Source organism: Phodopus roborovskii, unplaced genomic scaffold, assembly GCF_943737965.1.
Source record: "Phodopus roborovskii unplaced genomic scaffold, PHOROB, whole genome shotgun sequence".
In the NCBI taxonomy this organism is placed as follows: Eukaryota; Metazoa; Chordata; class Mammalia; order Rodentia; family Cricetidae; genus Phodopus; species Phodopus roborovskii.
Genome location: NW_026125562.1, coordinates 1874398 through 1900003, shown reverse-complemented (window position 1 = coordinate 1900003; position 25606 = coordinate 1874398). Strand labels below are relative to the sequence as shown.

The window sequence follows — 25606 nt, the reverse complement described above, 5'->3', positions numbered from 1 at the left end:
TTTTGAAGGTCTTTGCATTGCTGTATTGCCATTGGGCAAAAGACAATGGTCCAATCCTCAAATCTGTATCACACTGACAATTTTACTGACAAGGAACTCATCAAATGGATTTGAAACATAAATTAAAACACCAACAGATGGGGTATGTTTAAATTCTGACCCTGCTGCGATTGTGTGTGTCACTAAATATCAGCAGAATGCACGCACCAAAGAGGGTCTACAAGATCTGTGACAGCACTTGACCCCAATACACCTCCCTCCACACAAGACTCTAGACTGATGTGTGCAACTGGCTTCTGTTGGCTCTTCATATCTTTCTAGGTGGTCTGTCCTATTTTTTTTTAAATTTAGATCAAAGGAACTATCCATTTATATTTCCATAAATACATTGGTAAATATCATCTGTAGGTTCTAAGAATCAATTTTCCTCTTCCTTGTAATTAAGTGGGAAAATGAATTAATGAATATTTCCAAACATAAACATTAAAAACAATAAATATGCCTCTATGGTAAAGTTTTGTTTTTGGAGGGGAAGAAGTAACAAAATCTAAATTAAATTAAAATGGTGTTATGGGAACCAGAGTGGTAATACAGTTCAATATATGAATGTAATTAGACAATGTAAGTTTTCTTTTTCCATGCTGCAATCTAAAACATGGGTTCAGTCCCTGCTCAGGATCACTGTTAGAAGCCAATTCAATATTGAAGCTTCTCACATTCACAGCTAGCATGCTTTGCCTTTTAGGTATTGCTTGTCTGATTATGCTGCCAGTCTCCCCATCTCCGAAAGGCTTTGTGTAACTTTCATGTGAAGCAGGCCCGTTTGGAAATAGACAAGTGTTCATTTTGAAATGGAGTCATCAAATGCTAGCAGCCTTCAGGAGGCTCCTCTTTTCATGAGAACAAACAAAGGGAAATGTTTTTAGTACAAAACCTCCTTTTAACAAATGCAGAGCTTGTATTGCACTGTGGGGCTGCCCACCTCCATAAAGCCCTGGCTCCTTTTTGGTGGCCCTCAGAAGCAGCTATTCATTGTATAATTCGTCCAGGGATAAAGCATCTGCTGGGCTAATGAGCTCTCCTGCAGCCTCTTCTCCCGCAGGCGAATACCCAAAAGCACACTCTTAAATCAGATACTATAAAAGCAAAGGAACAAAAAAAAAAAAAAAAAAAAGGGGGGGGGTGGATGAAAGAGGAAAAAGTAAGGTCAAGAAAGCCAAGTTAGTAATGTGCCAAGAATCATACCTGTGTCTGGCTTTGGAGAAGTTGTGGAGTGAAGATTTTCATCCACATAGGTAATTTCTAAGCTTGCTCTTTTATAGCCAAGATTCTATTTCATGATTGCATCATTTGAGTACACTTCCAATGGGGATTAATATAATAGATCATCGTGACATCTTGCTCTTAAATATCTGGATAGCAACCTTGACCAGGAGCTGATTAGAAAGGGCAGGACTGAGGTTTGTTTCCTTTTGCAGCAAAGCAGAGCATGGCATTGGGAACCCAAAGGCTTTGATTCTTGTCCTATCACTAATATTCCCATGTTTTACAGTGTCATTGGTGAGTCCAATGGACATTATTAGGATGCTCTGTGACAGCATATAATAAAGCATGTTGGGAGAAAAATCATTGCTCCCCTTTGCACTGATGATCTTTTGGAGAAATACAGTATTGTAGATTACAGGAGGTAGAGGTTGGGAACACTGATGATACCCAATGTAATTCATCATCAGCCAACAGCACGCCAGTGATCTGTAGCTTTAAATGAGTAGCTTCCAGGAGGGACAGGGATGGAGAGCCTGCTTTATTCATGGTAGCAGAGATGCTTTGGAGGCGACAGTTCAATTATTTATTGGTTGTTCTAAATTTCTGAGCACAATTTTAAGACATTGCAAGTGTCTGTGCCATGTGATACATTGGTGAGGTATTCTGCTGTTGGAAGTAGCCTGTGGGGTTGCTTTAAACATCACAGACTGTGAAGAGTTGTTTTGGGATGCATTTGTAGAACTTGAAAGGCCAGGAGAGTATTAGTAATGTTGGGGTTAACAGAGGCAGCTCATTTTAGAAATTTGATATTTGAGTTTTTCAACATTATCCAAAGTAGGCTCTCCACATTCTTTTGAACAAACTCTCCGGCACAGAGCAGATGGTTCCTCTATTAACAGCCATTTGCATTTAACATATTGCAATGATTTATGTACCACATGCCACCGAGCAAAGCAAAAACATTCAGTAGCAACTAATTAGTTGGGTGTAAAGACACATATCTCAATGTGCAGAGACCTCCTCTAACTATGTTTTACAGTTTTTATAGTTTAGCATTTTATTTGTGCAAAGTAGTTAAATTTGAACTGTGACATTCCTCTTATGATTATGGTAATGCCTCTGCAATTATGGTTCTATTAATGCCTCAGTCAACCTTGTTCCTTTATTCATCCAGGAAGCATTTCCCAGGCACTGATAGGTCAGGCACGTTTAGTTTTCAATGGCCAGATTGCTTGTAAGTTACCACCAAACCCTCCCAAACACTTGTTTATCAGCAGCCTACCATACCTGTAAAATGGGCTAACTTCAACACAAAATGGATATGAAATAAGACTGCTAATGAAAAGTGATGTAAGGGAAAGGCTCATTTTAATTGGGTTTGAATGTCACATTTATCAACAGCATAATTCCTTTTTAATCTCCTTACTTGTACATTTTAATGAACTCACGTAATTGTACCTTATCAGCTGCTCAAATGCTGCTGCAGTTCTCACATACCACATGAATTCCCCTCTATCCTGGATGTGTTTCTCAGCCTCTAAGTCTCCCTTGGATACTTAGATTTTGCTGCCTTTTCAAGCATCTTTGCTAATGGCAAGGAGGAAACAGAACTCAAAAACTGCCTTAGCTATTGCATCCAATGAAAAAGCAGTTCCAAACTCATTTTCTCTCTTAGAGGGATCCTGAGACATTTCCCCCTCCTTTGAAATAGCCATCAGGGTCAATGCATATCATGATACTGTCACTGTACATCAAGGTGACAATGTAAGGACTGTAGAATGAACCAATGAATCTTTTATAAGTATGATTTTCATTCTCAAGAGCTGTCCATGCAAAATGTCAAAGGAGCCCATCCATCATCCGTGAGGATAAATGCATGTCAGTGGCCCAGAGGAAATGGTATATGACTTAACTGCATATACCCAGGACTGCAGGAGGCATCTTACAAAAATGACTGTTGTTCTCACTTTGTATTTGCAAATTTTAATTTCTCAGGAATTACTGCAAATTGAGCAATCTACAAAGTTAGTAGTTATTAACCTAAAGGTATATAAGATGGTGTTAATGAAGGTTCAGTAGACTATGAATTATTATAGATTAGTATAGTTTTGAGCTCAGCCCACTATGATAGAAAGGTGGAAAGGGAGACGAGGAAAAAAGTAATCATCAGGTTGAGATAAAGACAATGTGCTGTGAGACAAATGGAAGACATGATATTTAAAAACAAACCACAGCTTCTTTCAAAGTGATGATAGTACATTACATCTGCATTCATGAGTGTTATGATAAAATAAAGTATGAATTTATAAATTTTCATTTCACTTATATTAATAAGCTTTAACCCATCAATTTGCGAAGGCTTTGTCCATCTTATGCTAAAGGGGCTAAGACACTAAGTTGAAACTTAAGTTCTATGATTTTCTGCATTCTGTCTAGAAGCAAGTGGAGGGTCTAACTAGCAAAAAGTCAGCCACCTCATTCCTTTCATTAGAACCAGGTCTGGATAACAATATGGGACACTTTTTCTTATTTTACCATGTGTAAAAACTCTCCTGCAGCATGTAATTTCCCTTGGCATATTATTTTGAAAGTAAAACAATACAGGAATCTTTGCCTATGCTGTTGTTTGTAGCAAAATTTAATAGAATAGTCAATATCAGAGACAGGAGGAAGCAACCAAATTGAAAAGAAGCTTCTTGTTTTAAACTCATTGATTCTAAACAAAGACACAACATGTAATCCTGAGAGAGATCCCTCCACCTCTGCCGGATGCTTGTTTTCCACAAAGAACATTTATATTTAATGAAAACAGGATTAACTTTGTATCGAAAATTGAGCCTGTCATTCAGTGTGATTAAACAGCATATAGGCTTGCGGAGCCACACTTTACTCAATACTTCCCTATGTCTGAGACAATCATACCATGAACTAATTTTTGGATATGTTTATACAAGGAAATTGGGACAAAAATGAGTCTAACTTTGTGTATTTATCTGGCACTAAAACAGGACAATAAGCATTTTTAATCATCATGTAATAGTAATTCTTTTTACTTCTTAATCATGGTAATTTCAAATAACTTCACCTCACTATCATGGTAGCTCACAGGAATAGCCTTGTTGGGGATAAGAATACCAGCTTCTCTTTTGGCCAGCATCTCTCATCCCAAAGTTATAGGCTGGCACCCCTCATCCTATTTACTGTTGCCACAGAGACCTTATTATGGCCTAGGTCATGCTGCTTTATAATTTTCCTGTTGAAGTATCTGTCAGTCCATGCAAGGAAGTATCTTGAATATAGGAACTGTGGTCATTCATCTTTCTCTGTAGGGAATGGCACATTGCCACAAACTAGCAAGCATAAAATATGCAAGTGCATATACCTGGGTTCACTTTTTATGGTTACATTTAAAAAAATTTATCAAATGCACTTAGGGAAGATGTTATTATCCATATTATAGTTCTGGAAATAGATGCCATGCAGTCTGTCTGAGTCCCAGCTTAAGGACACTTCACTCCTTTGTAATTCATCAATTGCTGTGTTCTCACATAACATTTCAAATAAAATAAATGTAATGGTTACTTTCTTGCTTCTTAATACAAATCCAAGGTATTCCCTTTTGTATGTATGTGTGGTGTGCATGTATGTAGGTAAGTGTGTTTGAATGTATGTGAGTTCACATGTGTGTCTGTTACATATGCATGTGAATGGCTCAAAGCTGACTTTGTTTTCATCAATGCATCTTCACATGATATCCTGACAGAAGACCTCTCACTTAACCCTTTGGCTGTCCTATATAACTATCTTGATGCTGGGGCTCACTTTCTCCTCCACTAGAAAACTGGGTTTCAGGCAGGCTACTACACTTATGTGCCTGTCGTGTAGGTACTGAGGAGTCACACTAGTATAAGTGTAAGAGCTTTACCCTCTGAGCCATCTCTCCCCTCCCACTAAAGGTTATTAAGATAGGAAACCATGTCTATATTAGCTTTTTAAATAAAGTGATTATTATGACATCCAGAATAGACCCCATTCTTTTTATAATGACAGGACATTTCAGACTTCCCATCTTATTTGTGTGTGTGTGTGTGTGTGTATGTGTGTGTGTGTGTGTGTGTGTGTGTGTGTGTGTGTGTGTGTGTAAGCGGGGGAGAGATTGTGTTACACATTGCAGGATTTTTATATATTTTACACCCTCACAGTGTTGAGGTGAAGACTCTACATATTATATTCTTTGATACCAGCTCTATGCACAAGTTTGGTCAGTGAGTCTTTCTGGGGCACGGAAAAGTCTTTGACCTGATTACCTTCCAAATCTCCAGTACCTGAAGAAATGAGCAGAACTCTGAGAACCAGAGATTATCTGAGGAGCCCTGATGGAGCTGGAGACACATTCTACAGCAAGACTTTCCAGCTCATCCCCTCTGAAATACATGGTTTTGCAGTCCTCCTACATCTTTAAAATTTCTCAATGAAACCCCTCTCTCTGCACCTCTTTCACTTCTCTCCTTGCCTCTCTCCCTTCTTTCTCCCTCCACTTCCCTTCATTCCAAAACATCTTTTCAGAGGACCAAAACATCATTAGTTTACTTTTGTAGTATATTCTCCACTCCATGTCCTATTCTTTAAGCTTATACTATTGGTGTGATTTCCAACATTTTAACTCATTCCCTGGGCTTATTTTCTACTCTGTTCCTTTAAGTCACACAGATTTTTGCTTTGACAAAATTCAAACCAATTTTTTCTTTTGTTGACTGTTTAGTGTCCTATCCAAGACATTTTTGGTGGATTCAATGTCATAAAATTTTGCTCTGTGTTTTCCTATGAATGCTTAATGTGCTTGGTACATTCTAAATTTCTGATCCATATTAATTTTGGTGCATATTGTAAGTTAAAGTATCACACTCTCCTCCCTTTTCCTCTCCTTTCTTCCCTCTCCCTTTTCATCTCTTCTTTCTCCTCCTTCCTCCTCTTTTTCATATTCTTGTACCCCTATTTGGTAATATCTAGTTTTTCAAACACCATTTGTTAATGACTTCCCCATCCTCACAGAACAGTCTGGACATGACAAGAAAGAAAAATGTTTTGTAGCTGTGTATTGTGGTATTCATTTGCCCACTTGTTTTGATATTTATATTGATTACCTGAGGTAATTAAATCATATTCCTTAAATTTTGACAGTTGAATGAAATCTGAAGCTTTATATGTATGGTGGATTTGGGTGAAATAGCATTGCAGAAATATGTTTTTCTCCTATTCACTTGGCCTTATGTGTGAAATATGGAAAGGTGGCCAAAGGATGCCCAAAGGGCAGAGTATCAATATGCCAAAAGATTATTCATGTGCTATGCAGAAGAGTGTCCTAAAAAATCAAGCCTTTAATACTCATCTATTAAGTTTGTAATATGTGTAGGTACGTATCTCATATCTTTAGGTACAGGACCATTTTGGGTCTAGATTAGAGTTATACAACAATATTATTCTAGGCCAATTCAGTTAACTATATTCTGCTTCAGTCTGAAAGGGGAGTTAGATGAAATTATTTCTGTGACTTTTTTTTAGTTCTAAAATAAATGATATTGGGGATGTTGTGACTCCCTGATTGGCACAGACACTGCCCATATAAATCCAGTACAGGAGTTCATCATGCTGTCACTCCTTAACCTGCCAAATCTCTGACCTCTTAGACTCCCCCTCCCTCCTTTTTTGGCTCACCCTCCCCCCATCTGTTCCTTGTTCCCACTAGCCCTGAAGGATCTATAATTATACATTGATGGCACCAATGTGTTGTAACAGTGTTACTCCCCTGGTATTTTGGTAGCCTCAAACGAGTAAAAGCAAGCCTCAAACGAGTAAAAGCAAACGCGATAGCAACATGTTTCATGGACAAGGTGATATCCCTTAGTTTTGCCTTTCTGGGCTCAGATTTGTGTGTTTAACTAAAATAAGCTTGTAAGTTTAAGAATACCACCAAAAACAAATGCAAATATATATTAATTACTAGTTAATTTCAATTTCCTTTACATACGCAGTTTTAACTTACTACTCTAGAGTGTGAGGGGCTCACACCCAGAGAGATCAAATGCCCTTAGCATCTCTATTTATCTCAGAATGCACCGGATTGCACCACTTGGTAGTTCATATCTTATGTCTCTGCTGAGGCTCCCATCATAATTTCTCTAGCCTAGACCAAAAAAGAAAAAACAAAACAAAAACCCTTCCTTATATATTCTAATTTGGTACTTAATTTCCTCTTCTTCTGAATTTTAAAAGATATCTGGTATTTTGCAAGGTAAAAATAAAATATAGCAAAAATTGATGGAATTCAAATCAAAGCTAGCCTTTCTCCTAATGTAGTAACAATGTAGAGAAGATGATAGCTAAAATTAGTTTAACTCTGAAACAATTCAATCTTTTCTTAGCCCTATATAATTACATAGGCAAGTGCACATGCACACACACATATGTACACATGCACACATGCATACACACATATATAAATGTGCATGCACACATAGGTGCATACACTCACATGCATACACACATACACACATATGCATGCACACATATAAGCATACACAGACATGCGCACACAGTCTATAGATGTTTGCATTTATTTTCTTTTATCACAATAATGTAGTTTTTGAAAGAACTTTACTACCCAACATGATTTCTGTGAACACTAGTTTTTTGGGTGTATTAGTACATACATATATGTACAGAGAGAGAGAGAGAGAGAGAGAGAGAGAGAGAGAGAGAGAGAGAGAGAGAGAGAATGAGAGAGGGAGAGGGAAGAAGAGGGAGAGAGAGAAGACAGCTACTTAGGTTTAAATAAAACGGCATTACACTCAGTATTGTGATTTTCATTGCAGAAAATGAGTGTGAAAAATTTTCAAATGTATTGAGAACTACGGTATTTGTGGATTAATTCTGAGTAATATGAGGAAATATTCACATGATATAGAAGGAAGACATTGCTTCTGTTTCTTTTGACTGACCCTGATTTCTCCAGGAGTTATGAGTATAGGAGCTACTTCTACTCCTTTTGACTCCTAATCAATGCCTCAAAATAAATAATTACTTAAACTTAACAGTTTCTGTTATTTACTCTCATTGTGTTTCCAGCACAATGTCTATTATCCTAGGTATAATCACAGTATGATAAATGACTATCAGCGTGCTATCTCAATTTTAACACTTTGGTTCAGGTTCTCTGAATCAGTATGCTTTTTTTGAAGTTGTCATACTATATATTTTATGTCTGTCGCTCTATATAACAACTACTTTTCAAGTTAAGAAACAAATTCATAAGCCAACAAAGATAATTTCTAATTCATCCCCCTTTGCCACTTACTGTTAACTTCGTTTGGTTGAAGTTCCCCTATCTATAAAATGGAGGCAGACACAAGCAACCACTAGTTTGCATGCACCCATTAAACTAACATACTTAGTTCTGAGAATGACTTGGTAAGTTGACATATATAGACTTTTGCCGTAATGAAATCAATATATCAACTCCAAGAATCAAATTGCAACAATAGATTTCTATTCTTGTATTTGGAGGCTAATGGGAAAGGTCTTTTATTGAGGCATTGCATATATAAGAGTAAATATTAGATCATGATCTCTCTCTCTCTCTCCAAGACTGTTGAGGGGAAATGACAACCACTAAATTAGGAATTAGGGTATAACAGGGTTCCACATATTAGATGGGAGTTCTAAGTCCATCCCGAGTCCTGGCCATGTGGCTGTGTCTTTCTATACAAATGCTAAGTTAAAAATATAGACATCTTCAATGATCCATTGGCTTTAAAAGAAACAAACAAACAAAAATAGCGTAAGCACTTGGGAATTAAGAATAAAGAGACACCTTCTTTTACTGAGTTGTGTTCCTGCATGCTAACAAGGTTTATAGTTTAAATGAAGACATCATTAGATGCAGTCTCTGCTTTTAATGGCAGAATCTCCAAGGAAAATGAGACACTTATCTATAGATTCTCTTTATAATTAAAAATTTTGAAAGATTTAAAAATATGCTTGAAATCATAATGGCCACCTGTTGTCTCCCAAAATGAGTGTGCATACCAACTTTTATCCTCAGTGTTTTCAGTGCTTAAATAATAGCCAGTTTCAGCTCTGCTTTTAATTTTTAATTTGTGGTCATCAAATCTTTCCTTTGAATATTTTTAGCAATGGGACTTTGTTTTTCTTTTAAAACAAGAGCAAATGAAATTAGCCTGAAAAAGTCTTGTGTGATAGGATCATTTAATATAAATTTATGAAATTGCATGCTGCAAAATAGGCAGCACATTTGGTCAGTGATCTTCTAGAAGACAGAATGGGTACTGACAGATGATACCAAAAGATAAGCTGTAGGTCCTCACATAAAGGACAAGCTTCTTTTGAAAAGGCTAGTATAATTCTCTCATTTCCTTGTTTATCCATTAGTATCAGTTATCTGTTGTATTTTGGATGATTTGCCTTAATTAAATGCAGGGGCAAGTATTTAAAATTTCAGAGAAAATATAGGAGAAAATATTCAGAAAATTCAATTCATTTCTCAGGAAAATAGCACAGTATCACTATAATCTGGCTTTGGCAATAAAGTTCCTATGTCTAATACAGTAAAGTAATTCATTTAGCTCACTCACAACTTTAAAGTTGATAAAAGTAAAATTAAGTTAGAAAGTAAATAAACAGCAAACAGACTGGTGTGGTAAAAGAACAAACCGAAAAACTCAGAAGCCTATGACTTCTGAGCACACCATGAATGGAAGAGATGTGAGAGATAGTGATTATTTGCTTGTCTATAGGGATACCCTTTTGGAATTTTCTGGATCTCCTGTGTCTATCAAGCACCACTCAGACCAATGTGGCTGCAAAAGTTTGGACTACAGGTCACTGCAGTCAGGGGTTGACTTGGACACTTGGTGATGTGAGTGAAGTCAGATAAAAGAAGTCACATACCATTTCTGGTCCTCGATTTTCTCACCTGTGAAACTATTTAAATCCACCTCTAGCAAGCTTCTTGTGATGATCAATGGAAGTAAAACAATCACCCAGAACCTTAGAAGCTGAAGGTTACCTAAATTGGTAAGCACAATTGCCTCTAGCTCAATTTCCTAGGTAGAACACCTTTAAAACATCTATATTCTATGGGGTTCAAGAATGATTCATAAACAACCCTTTAAAAATATATAAAGATGTGATCCTTTGCCCAAGTTTTACCCACTCCATATTGTGTGAGAATTAATAATTTAAACCCCTTTGGAACAGTAGAGTGGCCATTTAAGAGCCTCAACTTGAATATCAACTTGGATTCCTGTTATCACACAAGGAATGTTACAACACAAATATCTAGATAATCTACTAATTGCCTAAAACCTTGCTTCAGTATTTATTCCCAATGTTAAAGACACCATTCTGCAATCCTGCCATCTATCCCTTCTACTGACTAAGCAGTCTCTCCCATTGTCCTTGCTCAGATTATAATTGGTTCTCAGGCCCTGTTGCCTCTACAGGAGAATCTCAAACCATCACCCTGTGCTGGCTTCTGAGGTTTTGAAGAGCTTTTCTTGACTCTCAACTTGAGTACCAGGTCTGGGAGTCAAAATTGCTCCTAAGCTAAGAAATGTTACAGCTTTCAGTATTCACACAGTGAAATATTTTCTACTACTGTCTTAAAATGTATCTCCTCTGTATTTAATTCACATGTGAAAATTCATAAATTTAGATGTATTATAGCATGAGTAACTGCAAAAGGAAGAGGCAGAAATCCTTTAGCACTTCTTAAAGATAATGACGGCCCATTGGGAGAAGACTGGAAGGAATCTTTCAGGATTCTACACTTTATTTCTTATCCGGAATTCCTTAACAAGCTGTGCTATTTTGTACATGATTTGTCTGCCTACGATTCCATTTAACTCTGGCTGCCTGGCACACTACATTACACATTTCAAGATACCAGATCTTATGTCAGATCTTATCAGTTTTTTACTAGTTTCTTCTTAATAAATTAGTAGTTCTTTTATCTCATAAGAATTCATGCAGTGCTATGGATTAGATATGGTTTGAATGTATCTCCTGGGACTTCATGTACTGAACTTTAACCTACTGTGCAGTATTAAGAGGATAGAAATAACTTAATGATGGCTTTAAGAGATGAAGCTTTGGAAGTGGTTAGGATTAGATAAATGAATCAGAGAGAATGCCCTCAATTGAATACCAGGGGCTTTATAGAATAGCAAGACCAGAAGAAATGCACTCCCCATGCTTCATGCTGTGCAGTGTCCTAGGCTGCCTTGGGAAGATGCCCATAAAAAAGAAGTCATCATATACAGATCAATGAACCTCCATAACTGAAATATAAGTAAGCCTGTTTTCTTTAAAAGCTAACCAATTCCAAATTTGTTGTAATAGAAAAGAAGTAAATAAACAATAAATAAATTTAAGTTGATTTCCATAGTTGGGGCACAATTATATTTCAAAACACCCAAGGGGTGTCTAAAATGAGAGCACTGAGTCCTATATTACTATGTTTGTCTCTTATGTGTACAAACCCATAAGTTTAAGTTAAAAATATGTCACAGTCTCTAGCAATTGTAATCCACAGTAAATACAATTGTAACCATATTGTGAAACAAAATTCACTTAAAACTTATTAATTACTTATTTCTGGAATTTTCTATCTAACATCTTCGAGTTTGACTCAATGAAAACTTTAGAAAGCTAAGCTCTGGATAAGCTAAACTGTAGACTATTTGTTACTTTGACAGCCTACAGTAAAGAAAGCAGAGTAGGCTATTCATGGGATAAGAAATGAATTAATACTATTGAAAAGGCATGAATTACCTTTAAGAATGTACTGTAAAAGACAAGCAATTGAGATGTTGATCAGATCTGAATATTTCTTTCAATTCTACCTTCCTGTTTATGTTGTTAGAGGAGAAATTCTATTATCCAATGTCTAAAGCTAATAGTTTGATACATTGCTGATAATACATCTCAAAAACAAATGGGCTTATTACCACATGCTCATTTATCTTTCAGAGTTTTTTTTTAACATATTATAATAAATCACACTACTTCCTCAATCTTACCTCAGAGAAACAAAAAAGGGTGTTGAGTTTATATTCTGATAAAACCTTTATATTCTGATAAAACCTGTGCATCTGACGAATATTCAGGCTTTCATTGTGGAAAGAAAGCTTAGAAGGAAACATGGTACTTGAAAATCCAAACCTCTCACTATGCAACTAAGAACCCTTTTGGACATTATATATTTAATGACTTTTGAATTTAACCTCCTGTCTGTATGGGGAAAAAATGTTCAGAACAAACATGTACTCTTCATTTCTCTTCTCACCTTTCATCTGGGTACATTTTATTTATGCACTAGACGAACCTTTGGCCATTAGAACCATCTTGCTTCAGCAGTTAATTAACACAAGTACCATAATTTAATACAGTTAATGCTACTTGATGCCCTTTAATGTACCTTCCATTAGTGATATTATTGTAGTATTACCCTGTAAATTAAAATGAGATCAAGACTAAGAGAGTGGCTCTTTAATTAAGGTACTGGCACAGTGCATTTCTCTATTATTCACTAGAGAAAATCACCCTGATTTACTGAGGCAGGACAGCTATAAGTCAGAATTAGTCCATGAAGATTATTAGGTTTATTGAACAATGTAAGTGCTATGGAGTTACTGAGATTGCCAATAGCATTGCTTCCTATTTATCTTGATAAATGCTCAAGAGGTAAGTGAAAGCAAAATAAGCATGTAGCAACAAAAAGAGATATTTTATGATAATATTATAGTTTTTGTCATCAGTTCAATACATACTAGATATATCCCATGTTAAAAAGAGCCTAAACCAGTGGTTCTCTACCTTCCTACTGCTGCAACCCTTTGCAACAGTTCCTCATGATGTGGTACCCACCAGCCATAAAATTATTTCATTGCTACTTCAAAACTGTAATTTTGATACTGTTATAGACCACAATGTAAATATCTGATATGTGAACCCCTGTGGGGATTGTGACCCACAGGTTGAGAACCATTGGCCTAAATAATCCATTAATCTGATGATAGTCAAAACATTGCTTTTAGGTTAGTTATTATAAAATCTATTTATGTATATTTAAATTATATCTTCAGCTATTTCCATTTCATAGTTTGATATTTTAAGATGGAAAAAAATATTTTCTCTTGACTGTGTTGCAAATATTTATATCTGGTCTCCATACAAAGTTTATATGACAATTTATATAAATTTCTACATTTTGCATGGATAGTATTAGAAATGACCAACAGAAAAATGTCATTATTATTCCTAGAAAAAGACATGTATAGACATATATGATTCTGTGATTATGTTACCATAGAACGGAAAGGCAAGGTGCAGGAAACAATACCCTTGCTTGCACTTTAGAAAATTAAGAACTTTTGCATAGAGGTCACCAACTAATTGACAGTCTTTATACAGATGATTTGTAATTTAAATAAAAAACAACCAAGGAAATGAATTCTGAAATTGTCAATGGTAATGATCACTTTGTAGGTTGGAAGGCCTAATGAACTAGCTTTACTCAGCTTGCCATTGAATGGCTCTACCATGAACAAATATTCCTTACATAACTGGAAAGCTGGAGACATGCCTGAGCCATCAGGCCTTGCTTCTTTAGTCCCTCCCCCAGGACTAAAAATACTCCAGCCATCTGGTGCCTACTGCAGTCCATGCCAGCATCAGTTTGCCCTGAAGAGTTTGGACAGACTGCGGAGGTGACTGAGCAGAGCTGCATGGATGTGCCTCACCTCCGCTGGCCCTTTCTCTTTTGCCAGCTGCTTCTCAGTAGCTTGAAGCTAACTGGTGACTAGGAATGGCAGAAGAGGTGAGACTCAGGGAAGCCATTTTGCTGGGATCTGGGTCCTGCTAACTCTCTGGAGGGATTCAATATTCTTGGTGTGCCATCTTTAGGAGATGGCCCAGGTAACTCCAATGGAGCATGCTGGCCTTAGCTCAAAATCGTGTTTTATACTTTCTTTCAAAGAATCAGAGAAAAGAGAGATGAATTCCCAACAGTGAAAAATAAGCTCCAGCAGTGGTTATTTCCTAACTGAAATCCTCCAGAAGGTTGCCTGTTTGAAAGAGCCAAGTCATGGCATTTGGTTGCAGTGGCCTACAGAAACTCAAACTCAGTTTAAGGAGTTCTCACACTGCCAGAAACTGACCTACCCAAATTTAATATTACAAAACCACACAATGCTCAGCTTATTGGGTTAGAGCTTTATTCTTTCAGCCATATTGGATATTTGTCATTTGATTTTGGTATGATGCTGTTAAAAATATCAAATATTTTTTCAAATATTTTTGTAGAGTATATGCTTTTTAGAATGAAGAAGGTGACATTTTAAACTGATAGTATTTTGCTAAAATGTTCCTGAATATGATGAAACATTTTAGTACAGCACATACTCAAGTCTGATAAGACAACTTCCCTTTGCCCATTCATAGTTTTCTGCTAAGCCATGCACTCTTCTCTAAACAGTAAGAGGTCTCAAGCTCACCATGGGTATTGATACACTAGGGCACAAATCTCTCAAAAATTCTAATTTGTGCCAGGCAATGATGGTGGCGCACGCCTTTAATCCCAGCACTTGAGGGACAGAGGCAGGCAGATCTTTGTGAGTTTGAGGCCAGCCTGGGCTACACAGTGAGTGCCAGGATAGGCTCCAAAGCTAAACAGAGAAACCCTGTCTTGAAAAGCCAAATATATATGTATATATACTAATTTGTTTTCAAGATGTTGTCATCATCTCTCACAAGACCTTGGTTAAAAGTTGACAATAAGGTCAGGTCAGTAGCTAAGATTTTTTTTTTTATTTAATTAAATTTTTATTTAAATTAAAAACAATCTTATTTTACATACCAACCCCAATTCCCTCTCTTTTCTTCACACACCATCTCCCCCTACCCCTATTCACTCCTCAGAGAGGGTGATGCCTCCCATGGGGGATCATCAAAGTATGCCACATCATTTGGGACAGGACCGAGCTCCCTTCACCCTGTAATTAAGATGAGACAGTATTCCTCTGTAAGGAATGGGCTCCAAAAGCCAGTTCATGCACTAGGGATAAATACTGGTTACACTGCCAGCAGCCCCATAGACTACCCAAGCCCTTCAACTGACTCATATATTCAGGGGCCCTAGTTTGGCCTTATGCAGGTTCCCCAGGAGTCCATGAGTTCCCATTTGCTCAGGTCAGCTGTTAATGTGGGTTTCCCCAACATGGTCTTGACCCCTTCCCAGGAGCTAGCTAAAGATCTTTCACTGGTCATGCACCGCAGATAGCCCCAAACTCATTCTATTTTTGTATTGTTAACATCCTAAAACTTTAGATGCCACTCTAAGTACCTTTCCTTTGTTCTTACCACCTTTCTTTTGTTCTTACTATTACGCTTATCTTAGCAGTAGCAAACACTTATTTATTCACATGTGGCAGGCAAATTCCTGAAGGACCAGAGTTCTAGCACCTCCAGTTTCTGAGGACTGGGTAGACTCAAAAGAATCAGAAATCGAACCATGTCAATGGAGCCTGACTTATCTGTTTAAATTTATGTTTATCTAGTGCAATATGTCAGATGTACCATTTGCAGTTATCTTCATATATTTTCACATTTTAAGAATGACTGTCTCTTTGCTTTTTTTCTGCCCACTGTCTCATGTTTCCATTCCCATCATGCCTTGCTGAATGAAAATCTCTATGTTGGTAATTTTTGTTCTTGCTATTGTAGTTTCTCATTCAAACATCTTCAAAATTCTTTATAACTCAATTGTAGTTACGGTATAGTATTAAAACAAAGTTCCCTCATCATAACCACTGATGTTATATGTCTTGTCCATCTGTACTTTACCTACAAAGTGAAGTGTCCCCAGGCAATGTTTTACATATAAAATATTGTGTTAATACAAAAGTGTCCATGACCTTTAAAAAAGGGAAGCTTACAACTCTTAAAGAAATTCATTTTATTTCTCAGATGCATGGTGACTCTCACTTGCATTGGGAAATGCAAGCCATAACCTTGTTTCTCCTCGTTCCTCTAACAGAGCAACTAGCTTTACTATGTTGATAACATAACGTTAGCCTCCCCTCACCTAGGAAGTGCCTGTGCTTCAGAAAAGATACTGATGTTTTCTTTTACTTAAATTCTAAAGATGCCTGAAGATTGAAAGCCAATGCGGGTTTATAAATCATTATTGAGCCAAAAGGCCTCAGATGCCTTTAGAACCTCCTTGCACATATATTCCTTGGAAAATAATGAAATAAAAATTGATCAAAGTCACCAACTGTGGGCATATTTTTTTTGAACACATTTGTTTCCATTCAAGACGAACAGAGGTTCGCTTACCTTCCTCGCACCTTTATGTCTGAGATAGCATAAAAGTAACGTGCCAAATGTAGTTCATCTACAAATATTTCCCCAACGGCAGGTCTCAGTAGCCTGATCCTCAGGTCTGTGACTGTGAAGAAATCTCTGAGTTTCTTGGTTGTATCTAGCTGTCCATAGAGGGAAGCCATATTTCGTAGCCGAGGTCCAGCAAAAAATGCAAATCTGTCTTTGATCTCGAAGTGAATTATTTTGCTATTTGTGGAGTACCCGGTGGAGTACTCTTCAGTGCAAATGATCTCTAAGACCGAGTGCTGTGATAAATCCTTCACGGATTTTGGGTCCATGTGAAAAGCGTCTAGGCAGTCTGTGGCATAATACTGATAGGGCTGCCATGTTCGCCCGTAATCGAGAGATTTCTCCAGGATCATTTGGTCTGGACGCCCTGATTCAAATGTAATAACTATGTTGTCTGTGAGCTCAATGGTTTTGCTCCAAGACAAAGTGATGTTAACCTGGAGAGGCTTGGGATACTCCTTCCAAGTAGCAGACTGCCAAAATGTAGAGGGGTGTCTTCCTTCAAAATCAAACATCAGCTCAGGAGGATGTGCCAGTTCAGGGGTACTCGCATCACACTCATTATTGCACATGTAAGGGTTGCCCTGTGGAAGAAGAAAAAAGCAGGGTTCATTAAAATGTTAGCTCAACACAGTCTTACCTTATTGTTATTGCTAACAAGCTAAGACAGAAAACAATAACAAAACCACTAAATATCTCGCTTTTCCCCAACTGGATTCTCCTCTATAATGGCCTTTTAAGAAAGTACTATGGGGAGGTAGAAAGATGACTCAGAAGTTATGAACATGTCTTCTCTTCCAGAAGACCCAGGCTCAATTCCTCATGCCTACATGGTAGCTCACAACTGTCTGTAACCCTAGTTCTAGGGCATCAGATGCCTTCTTCTGACCTTCACAGGCATCAGGCATGCAAGTGGTACACCGACACGCAAAACATTTATACACAATACACATAACATATAAAAATAAACATTGTATAATTAATAAAGTAAGTTTCTTGTCTTTCCATGGGCTTCAAAGTATAAACAACGTTTATTTATGGGCCTGTGTGTTAGGCCCATGATGTGATCACAGAGGCACAAGGGCTCAGAATTCTCTAATAGCTCAATCCTTCTACTTCCTCCTAGAAAGGTCTTGCAGAGAAACAAGGAATGCAGGGGAATCTCTCCCTACTTTATATTCCTTAGAACATGGTTTTCTTTTATAATTATGACTTTTTAAAATTAAAATATGATTAAATCATCTGTTTCTCTTTGCTTCTTCCAACTCTTCCCATATATACATACCTCTTGCTCTCCCTTCTTACAGCTGAAGAAGTCAAACTCTCTCTCTCTCTGTGTCTCTCTCTTTCTCTCTCTGTGTGTGTGTTTATTCCTGAATTCATTAATACAGTCTGCTAGTACATATAATGCTACTTGTATCCATGTTTTCAGAGCTGATCATTCAGTGCTAGATAATCAGTTAGTGCTCTCTTGCCTGTGGAAGATTATTTCTTCCACTCTCAGGATTCCCTAGTTGCCTATAGTTCTTTGTCTAAGGTTGAGGTTTCCTGTGATTCTCCTTTCCACTTAGCATGTCTACTGACAAATTCAGGTCTTATTTAGGGATGGTTCTTTAACTACTGCCTTTTCAAGCAGGACTTAAAATTTTAGGCATGAATGATAGATGGTAACCCTTGTCGTATATTGCCAAGGATACCCCCATTAACATTCAGCTTCCTCTTGGCTTTTTCTCCTATCCATCATACTTAACCGGGTCTCTACTTCATAAAATCTGGTTTTTAAACATTTACTTTATTCACCACAAATCATTAAAATGTGGTACACTGCAGGCTCTGGGGTTTGGCCCAAACATCTGGCATCCTAATAGCTAAATATGAGATGAGTGCTCAAGAATGTCTTGGGTTGAGGATGTGTTCCAAATAATAGAACACAGAAGCACACTATTGTTGTACCTCAGTATCCTTGAGGTATTGGTTCCAGGTCCCCCATGGATACCCAAATCTTTCTAATTTTAAATGGCATAACATTTGCATATAACCTCCATGTACTTCAAATCATCTGGAGATGATTTAAATGGAAATGTTATGTAAATAGTTACTACACCACATTCTTTGGGGAACACTGACAAGGAATAATCTGTGTGTTTGCAGTGCACAGACAACCATCCCAGGCTTGACTGTACAGCTCATGAATGCTATCCAAAGAGGAGCACTGACAGCAGAATGAGAACCTGCAGACAGCAGGAGGTTGTAACAGTGTGCCTGCTGGTATGTCACTTATTCTAATGAACACAGTGATCTACATGGGGCAGAGTCAGGTTTTGCCATTGGCAATCTTCTGCAAACCTCCCTCCCCCATATTTTCACTCCATGCTTGGTTGACTGGAGATGTGGAGTCTTTAGATTGGGAGGGCCAGCTCTAGGCAAGAAGACGGTGCTGTACACCCACCAGACACTTGTGTGCTTGTGACTTTGCATCTGCCCATAGGCAGCTCTCTGTGGATGTTAATTATTATTCTCCTTACAAATGCTACTTCCTTTACAATGCACTCAAACAAGAAGCTGGAAATAAACCTCCTTGTCATGTCACAGGTTGTAATGCTGCTTCTGCTACACTAAGTGACTCTGGTCTGGTTTCCCTGGTCACTATTCAGGAATAGTAAATTTCTCCTTATTTTGGGGGGATATATTACAAGACCCTCAGGGAATACTTAAAACCTCTGGTCACAATAAACCCAGTATATGTTTATTGTTTGCCTAAACCTACTTAACCTATGAAAATACTTATCATGTTGGACAATAAGGACTTAACAATGACTCCTAATAGAACAATATGTTATAATAAAAACTATGTAGATGAGGTGAATCTCAAAATACCTTTGTATATTCTTCCTTCTGAGACTGTAAAGGCTATATAGTGTCTATGTGATGAAATGATGTAAATGGGTGATACAGGTAGATGTTCTTGATAAGGTGCTAGTAGAATATGAACACTGTGATACTGGGGATTACTGCTCTGAGGAATTGAAGCTACTGTTCAGTGACTAATGAGTGGGTAGTATCTATAGTGAGAATAAAAAGAAAAAGGGCTATTCGTACCCACAAATAGTGGGATGGAGTCAAAGAGTAAGAGATCTTATCATGTTGCTTACAACAGTGCCCAAGGTAAAACTTAAACCAATTGCTTATTTCTAGGTTTTCCCATCTCATATTTTGGACCCCAGTTGACCATCAGTAGGTGGCACTCTGCAAAATGAAACTGGATAAGAGGGATCGCCATATTCCCTCACCCTGTTCTAGACATTTATGAACATGATTGGTTGGAAGAATTTACCTCCTCATACTGTCTTCAGTCTTTCTTTTGGAATTACACTGAGAATTCTCTTCTTATTCTTTTCATGAACTGTGAGCTTTTGATCATATCATCTGTTGGAAGTGTGACATGGATCTCAAGTAATTAATTTACACTGTAGATATAGACACTCAGTTACCTGCTGACTTGTGTGAAATACAAGATGGGCATTGAAGAATTGCTTGGGCCTCCCTAGGGGCAGCTTGCTCCTACCTAGTCAGCTAATACTCTCTTCCCCTCTTTCCCATTAAAGCAATTGAGTCTGAACATTGGCAACAGGTTTGAAAGACTCAGATAAAATTGAGATGAGGCAGGAGAAAGGAGAGAAGGGATATTATGTGAGGAACAGAACTGTTTTAAAAATATATGCAAGAAATCAGTGATAATGGAAATGTTGCTGTACTTCTCTCTCAAATTTCAATTCCCTATTCCTGATCCCAGCATCTGCAGCACTATTTATAGGCATCCCCTTCAAAATGAGCTTGGGCGGGGAAGGGGGTGGGAGGGATGGATAACTTTCTGTTCCAGGTGGAATAAATCACCAAATACATTATTATTTAAACTCTCTTAAGCATACAGAGCACCAAATGCAAAGCTCTGCAAACTGGCAAAGGCTTTTTATGGAGGGCTATAAATATTGTGGAATCTGTCAGGATTTATAAATTCCAAATATATGTAAATGCACATTTTACTGGAAGGGGTCAGATTTACGCAGATCATACCTTCATTTGAAATTTACTTTTAAAATACAATCACTTTGAAGCCTGTCAGCATGCAGCCATCTGCACAAACATGAACTTGGATGCTACCATCTCTGTCTTGACAGAAGCATCTTCATCTGTAGCCAGGAGTGTGGAGACAAAGGAACTTGGTCTTGTATACAGTAAAAGCAGTTGTCATAAATATTTATTAAACCTTGGTGGGATATGATATTTGTTCACCTTTAGCCTATGTGTGTAAAGATAATCAGATGGGGAAAGGTATTGGGACTAAAGGAAGAGGAAGCACATCCGGATGATGAGGGATTCTGGGGATGCATTAACAATAACAGACTCTTCCCAAAAACATTGCTGAAGAAATTTGTCTAAAAGGCATTCACCCCTTCATGGAATAAAGGTGATGTTACTTAACCCCCCCCCACACAATTCAGTTTGAACTTAGGCATTTTATGTATTCTTAGCAATCCCTGTCATTCCTTCTTCAGAGAAGAGGGAATCAAGCCTAGAGAAGTTTTAAGAAACTTTCCAGAGTCACTTAAAGTACATAAGAAGTGGAGCCAGCAAGACACCCTGGTATGTTCTACACCCAAGCCAGAGGTGGTACATCTATAACAGCCTTGTCTTAGAAGAAGTACTGCCTGGTCAAGAAAAATGCCCAAGATCCAATGAATTGTTTTAATTTTTTTAAAACAGCTTGAGATTATTTTTCTAAACCCTGATGAGCATCATGCACATCTGTGAAATCTTGGAATGGGAAACCTTGCTTAGTTTCACTAGATATATGCACTCTCACTCACTGAAGCAACCCCTTACATTTTGTAGCCCCTGTTCATATCCCACAGAACTAGGGCCATGGACAGCATACTTTGATATCCTCCACCTTATGTTATCCTTAGAATTGTAAAAATGTCTGGTTTGGAGGGCACTTCACGCCTCTCTATTAGTCCATTCATAAAGGATAGGAAAGCTGTGTCTCTCATTTGTCCTTTGGGAAGAAGCACCCTTCCCCTTGCCCTCAGTAGGACAGGCAGTTCTGTGTGGAGGCTGACAAAACATGTTATCTCCTCATAGCTTCACCCAAACCTGAAAGACAAAAGTTTCATACATTTGAGAGTTCATAGAGATCACCCACTATATGATTGTATTGAAGGGGCTTGTCTTGGCTCCTAGGATACAGCATTAAACAAATTATGGCCCTTGCTTCCTGTAGCGCTTCTGTCCCAGGTGGAGGAGATGCACTAAGCAAATAAATACACAACGCTATATGATGCTGTGTGATGATAGGTGCTGTGGGGAAAATAAAGCCAACTGAAGGAGAGCAGCATTGAAAGAGGGATGCTGATTGTAATTTTATACCGGGAGGTCAGAGAAGGTCTTGCTGATAACATGACATTTGAGCAGATTAAGAACAATTTGTAATTTACACAGGGGATCATCAGAGGAGGTGACCAGAATGACAGGTTTGTCCTTCATCTGTCTCTACTCTTAGGGATATTTTCAGCAGCACAGCAATTTATTGCAATCGATGGGTAAACAAATCATTTGGAATGAGAATCTACCCCAAATGACTGCTGATACCCGAAAAAAAATCAATCCACTGTTTCCCTTATTTCATGACAGTCATGCTCTTTTAGGACATTGATGATTTGATAGCCATTAACATAATTTACCAAGAGACAGTGACACTGGAAGAAAATTAGCACAGGCTGAAACAGAAGGGAGGGAGGTAGAGTATTTCATTCCTGTCCTATATATTGGTGAGAGAGAAAGAAAATAAAGAAAACTAAGGAATCAAAAGTCTTACCATTCCCAATAGAGCTAAAGGAGAGATTATATGCTAAAATATTTAGTGTAAATATTTCATGTGGGTATGTTCTGTAATACTGTTGTTACAGAGAATTATCAGTATGAAAACAATTCTTGTTAAAGGGATTAGGTTAATTAAATTTTTGACTACTTCAACTCCACCCTAATCCCTCCTAATAACATCAAGAAGGAAATTTATATAAGAAAATGCAACTTTTCCTTCCTTATGAAAACAAAGAGCATTTTCTTGCTATTAAATCTTACAGATGCAGCCATCAGCATTGGAAATAGTTACTCTATGGCCCGGCAGGCAGCCTTAAATAGTTCTTAATTTTAGATCCTGTGTCTATGGGAAAGCAGAAAATATGTATGACTACATAGATGGTATTTACACCACTATGAAATGCTCATATAATTAAACCAATATCACAATTAAATATTTTATAACAATTAGAACATCACATATGATGCTGGCTTTCATTTAAAAATTTTAATATTTTACCTCTGGGAGAATGGAAATTACTTATTAATTAGCAATGTTTTGGCACAGTACACTGTTGTTATTCTTTCTTAATGTGCTTTCAGAATTCAAAGGATAAGTACAGTTGATGACATTGTTCCCCGTTTCAGTAGATGAAGGCCTTTTCCTTCTGCCAATTGGTACTGTGAGAGGACATCCCTCCACCTAAGATCCTGGAAGCCTTCCAGGGTTAAAGAGAAATCCTAGTGCCAGTGCTGCTGTCAGACTTGAAGTCCTGTCATTTTGACCTGATTCAATTTACCTGCAAAAGACTTTCAAAGATTTACCTGTCATCAAAAGACTGGGGATTACGTTAGAAATGGAAAGAGTACTCAGGGCAGATTTTTTGGTTTATGCTACCACAAGTTACTACAGCCATGTTAGCAGGAGGCTGGGAGACGCATCTGCGTTCACACTCATACCCATCCTGGGAAATAGAAAACTACTGACATGTGTGTCTGGTTAATCTTTGCTTGTATTCATCAGTCAAAGTTGAACACAGGGGGCAAGAAGCAGCATAGTGGGATAGACTTCTCATACTTTTCCTGCTGTGTTTCAGAAATAGGCATCACTAGGGATCTGCCGATTCAAGGCCTTTAAAAGGATCCCAGAACTGGCAGATCCAGGGAGGAAGCATGATCACAGAGCATGCTTTAACTGTGAGCCTGTAGTTCCATCTTAGGCCAATGACTCTTTTCTACTTCCACTCATCTTACAGGTAGCTCCCTAAACTCCAAGTTTTACAAAGGCTGGTCACTGTATACGTAATTGTAATTGCAATCTGTCCCAACCCTTTTGTAAAACTTCTCTGTGTCAACATTCTTCTATTCAGATTCTTTCCCAACTCTATATGGAGGACCCAAGTTTTATGACTTTTCTGAGGATACTAAGACGGGAGATGGGACACAGGCTGTTCAGAGCTTCCATCTTTTGGTCCTGCAGCTCCGCTACAATCACTGAAAAGAAGCAGAAGGAAGTTGGAACCAGAGAAGTAAGATCCAAAATAAAGATATCTTTTCCAATGTCTGGAGGATACATAATAGTACCAGCAGCATGAACACACTTGCAAGCCAAGGTGTGTTCACAAATAAAGAGACACTGTCCTCAGAGAGGAAAGGCCCACAGGGCAGCATGGTCCTTTAGCTACAAGGTTTTTAAGAAATAAAGTGTTATGATCACTACAAACAACAGTACAATCTCAACTAGTAAAATGGCAGGGTTAGCAAACTGGGTCTTAATATAGGGTATTTTTATGGTAATGGTATAGTCTGTTATAATATGAGACTTCTCAACAGTAGGCATGCAAAACCCTTGGAACAAGATTACCTGTGCATTTGTAAGTGCATGAATCTCAGATTTTAGTTTGGAAAATATAGCACTCCAATAATAGTAGAAGACAAAATCGGTTGTTTAATAACTTTATTGGTTGAGAAAAGGCCTTTCTATGTAGCACAGGCTATCCTAGAAATCTCAATGTAGCCTAGGCTGGCCTCAAACTCGTCATGCTGCTGCCTCAGCTTCCCAAATCCTTGGTTTTATAACTTCGAAGTTAAAAAGTGATTGTTCCATTTTCTAAGAAAACCCTCTGTTCCTCTCCAGAGCAGACACAGGCTTAATGTCTGATTGAAGTTACAGCTTGTTTCAATCTCTTCTCTGACAGTACTAACACGTTGTGGACATTTTCACTCAAAAAAAATAAAGTCAGGAAAGCTTAACCTTTTTACCGTGAGCCATATCACAGAGTGTAGACCACAATAGACAACTGCACAAATCCCCATAGAAAATTATGTTCAGGACTTTCAAACCAGTGAGGGCCACATAGGTCAAGAAGACACATTTCTAAAAAGGAGCCAAGTGTGTTTTCTAGTAACAAGCCACATAAACAGGTTCCTGTATGGCAATCTACATCAATGCTTACCATGTTTGTGGAAAAGATAAATGTTAACAGAACCAAGCCAAGTGGAAAGAGAATGCCTATAGATGAACATTGAACTTAGGCAACATGATGTATGAGGGTTGGGAAATGGATTTTTTTTAAAATTACTGTCTTAAAAATGTGCAAATATTGGATGAAATGCTTTGCTTTATACATAACCAGAACAAAGACACAAGATAGTAATATCTCAAAATTGAAGAGGGCTGGACAATTAAAAAGTGGTTTGAGGGAAATGGGAGGTGAGACATCACAAAGTGGGGCTGCCATGCTGAAGGCATCGGGACAGGCAACTTGAGCTAAAGGATCTGAGGCAAGAGTTCAAGCCTACCTGAAACCCATTTTCTGGAGGCTACCAGGTATGAGAGAATTTGGGAGAACCAGCACTATCCTTTAGTGAAGGTCTCACTGGAGCATAAGAAGAAGGAAGAGATTCCTAATTTATGGACTTCCAGAAGGATGGACTTTCAGAGCCTAAAATCTCCATATTCCTTATTCATTTCAATCTCTTCCAAACTCATTCCTTGCTAAGTGGA

General features: G+C 37.8%; 1 protein-coding gene across 1 annotated transcript in view; it reads right to left on the bottom strand.

Moving 5' to 3' along the window:
- Ntng1 (netrin G1) overlaps nucleotides 1-25606 on the bottom strand; it is a 330833-nt gene that overhangs the window by 128876 nt on the left and 176351 nt on the right. The window contains exon 2 of the mRNA XM_051177690.1: nucleotides 16684-17324. Coding sequence (XP_051033647.1) covers nucleotides 16684-17324 — 641 coding nt within the window. The remainder of the gene's footprint in view (nucleotides 1-16683; nucleotides 17325-25606) is intronic.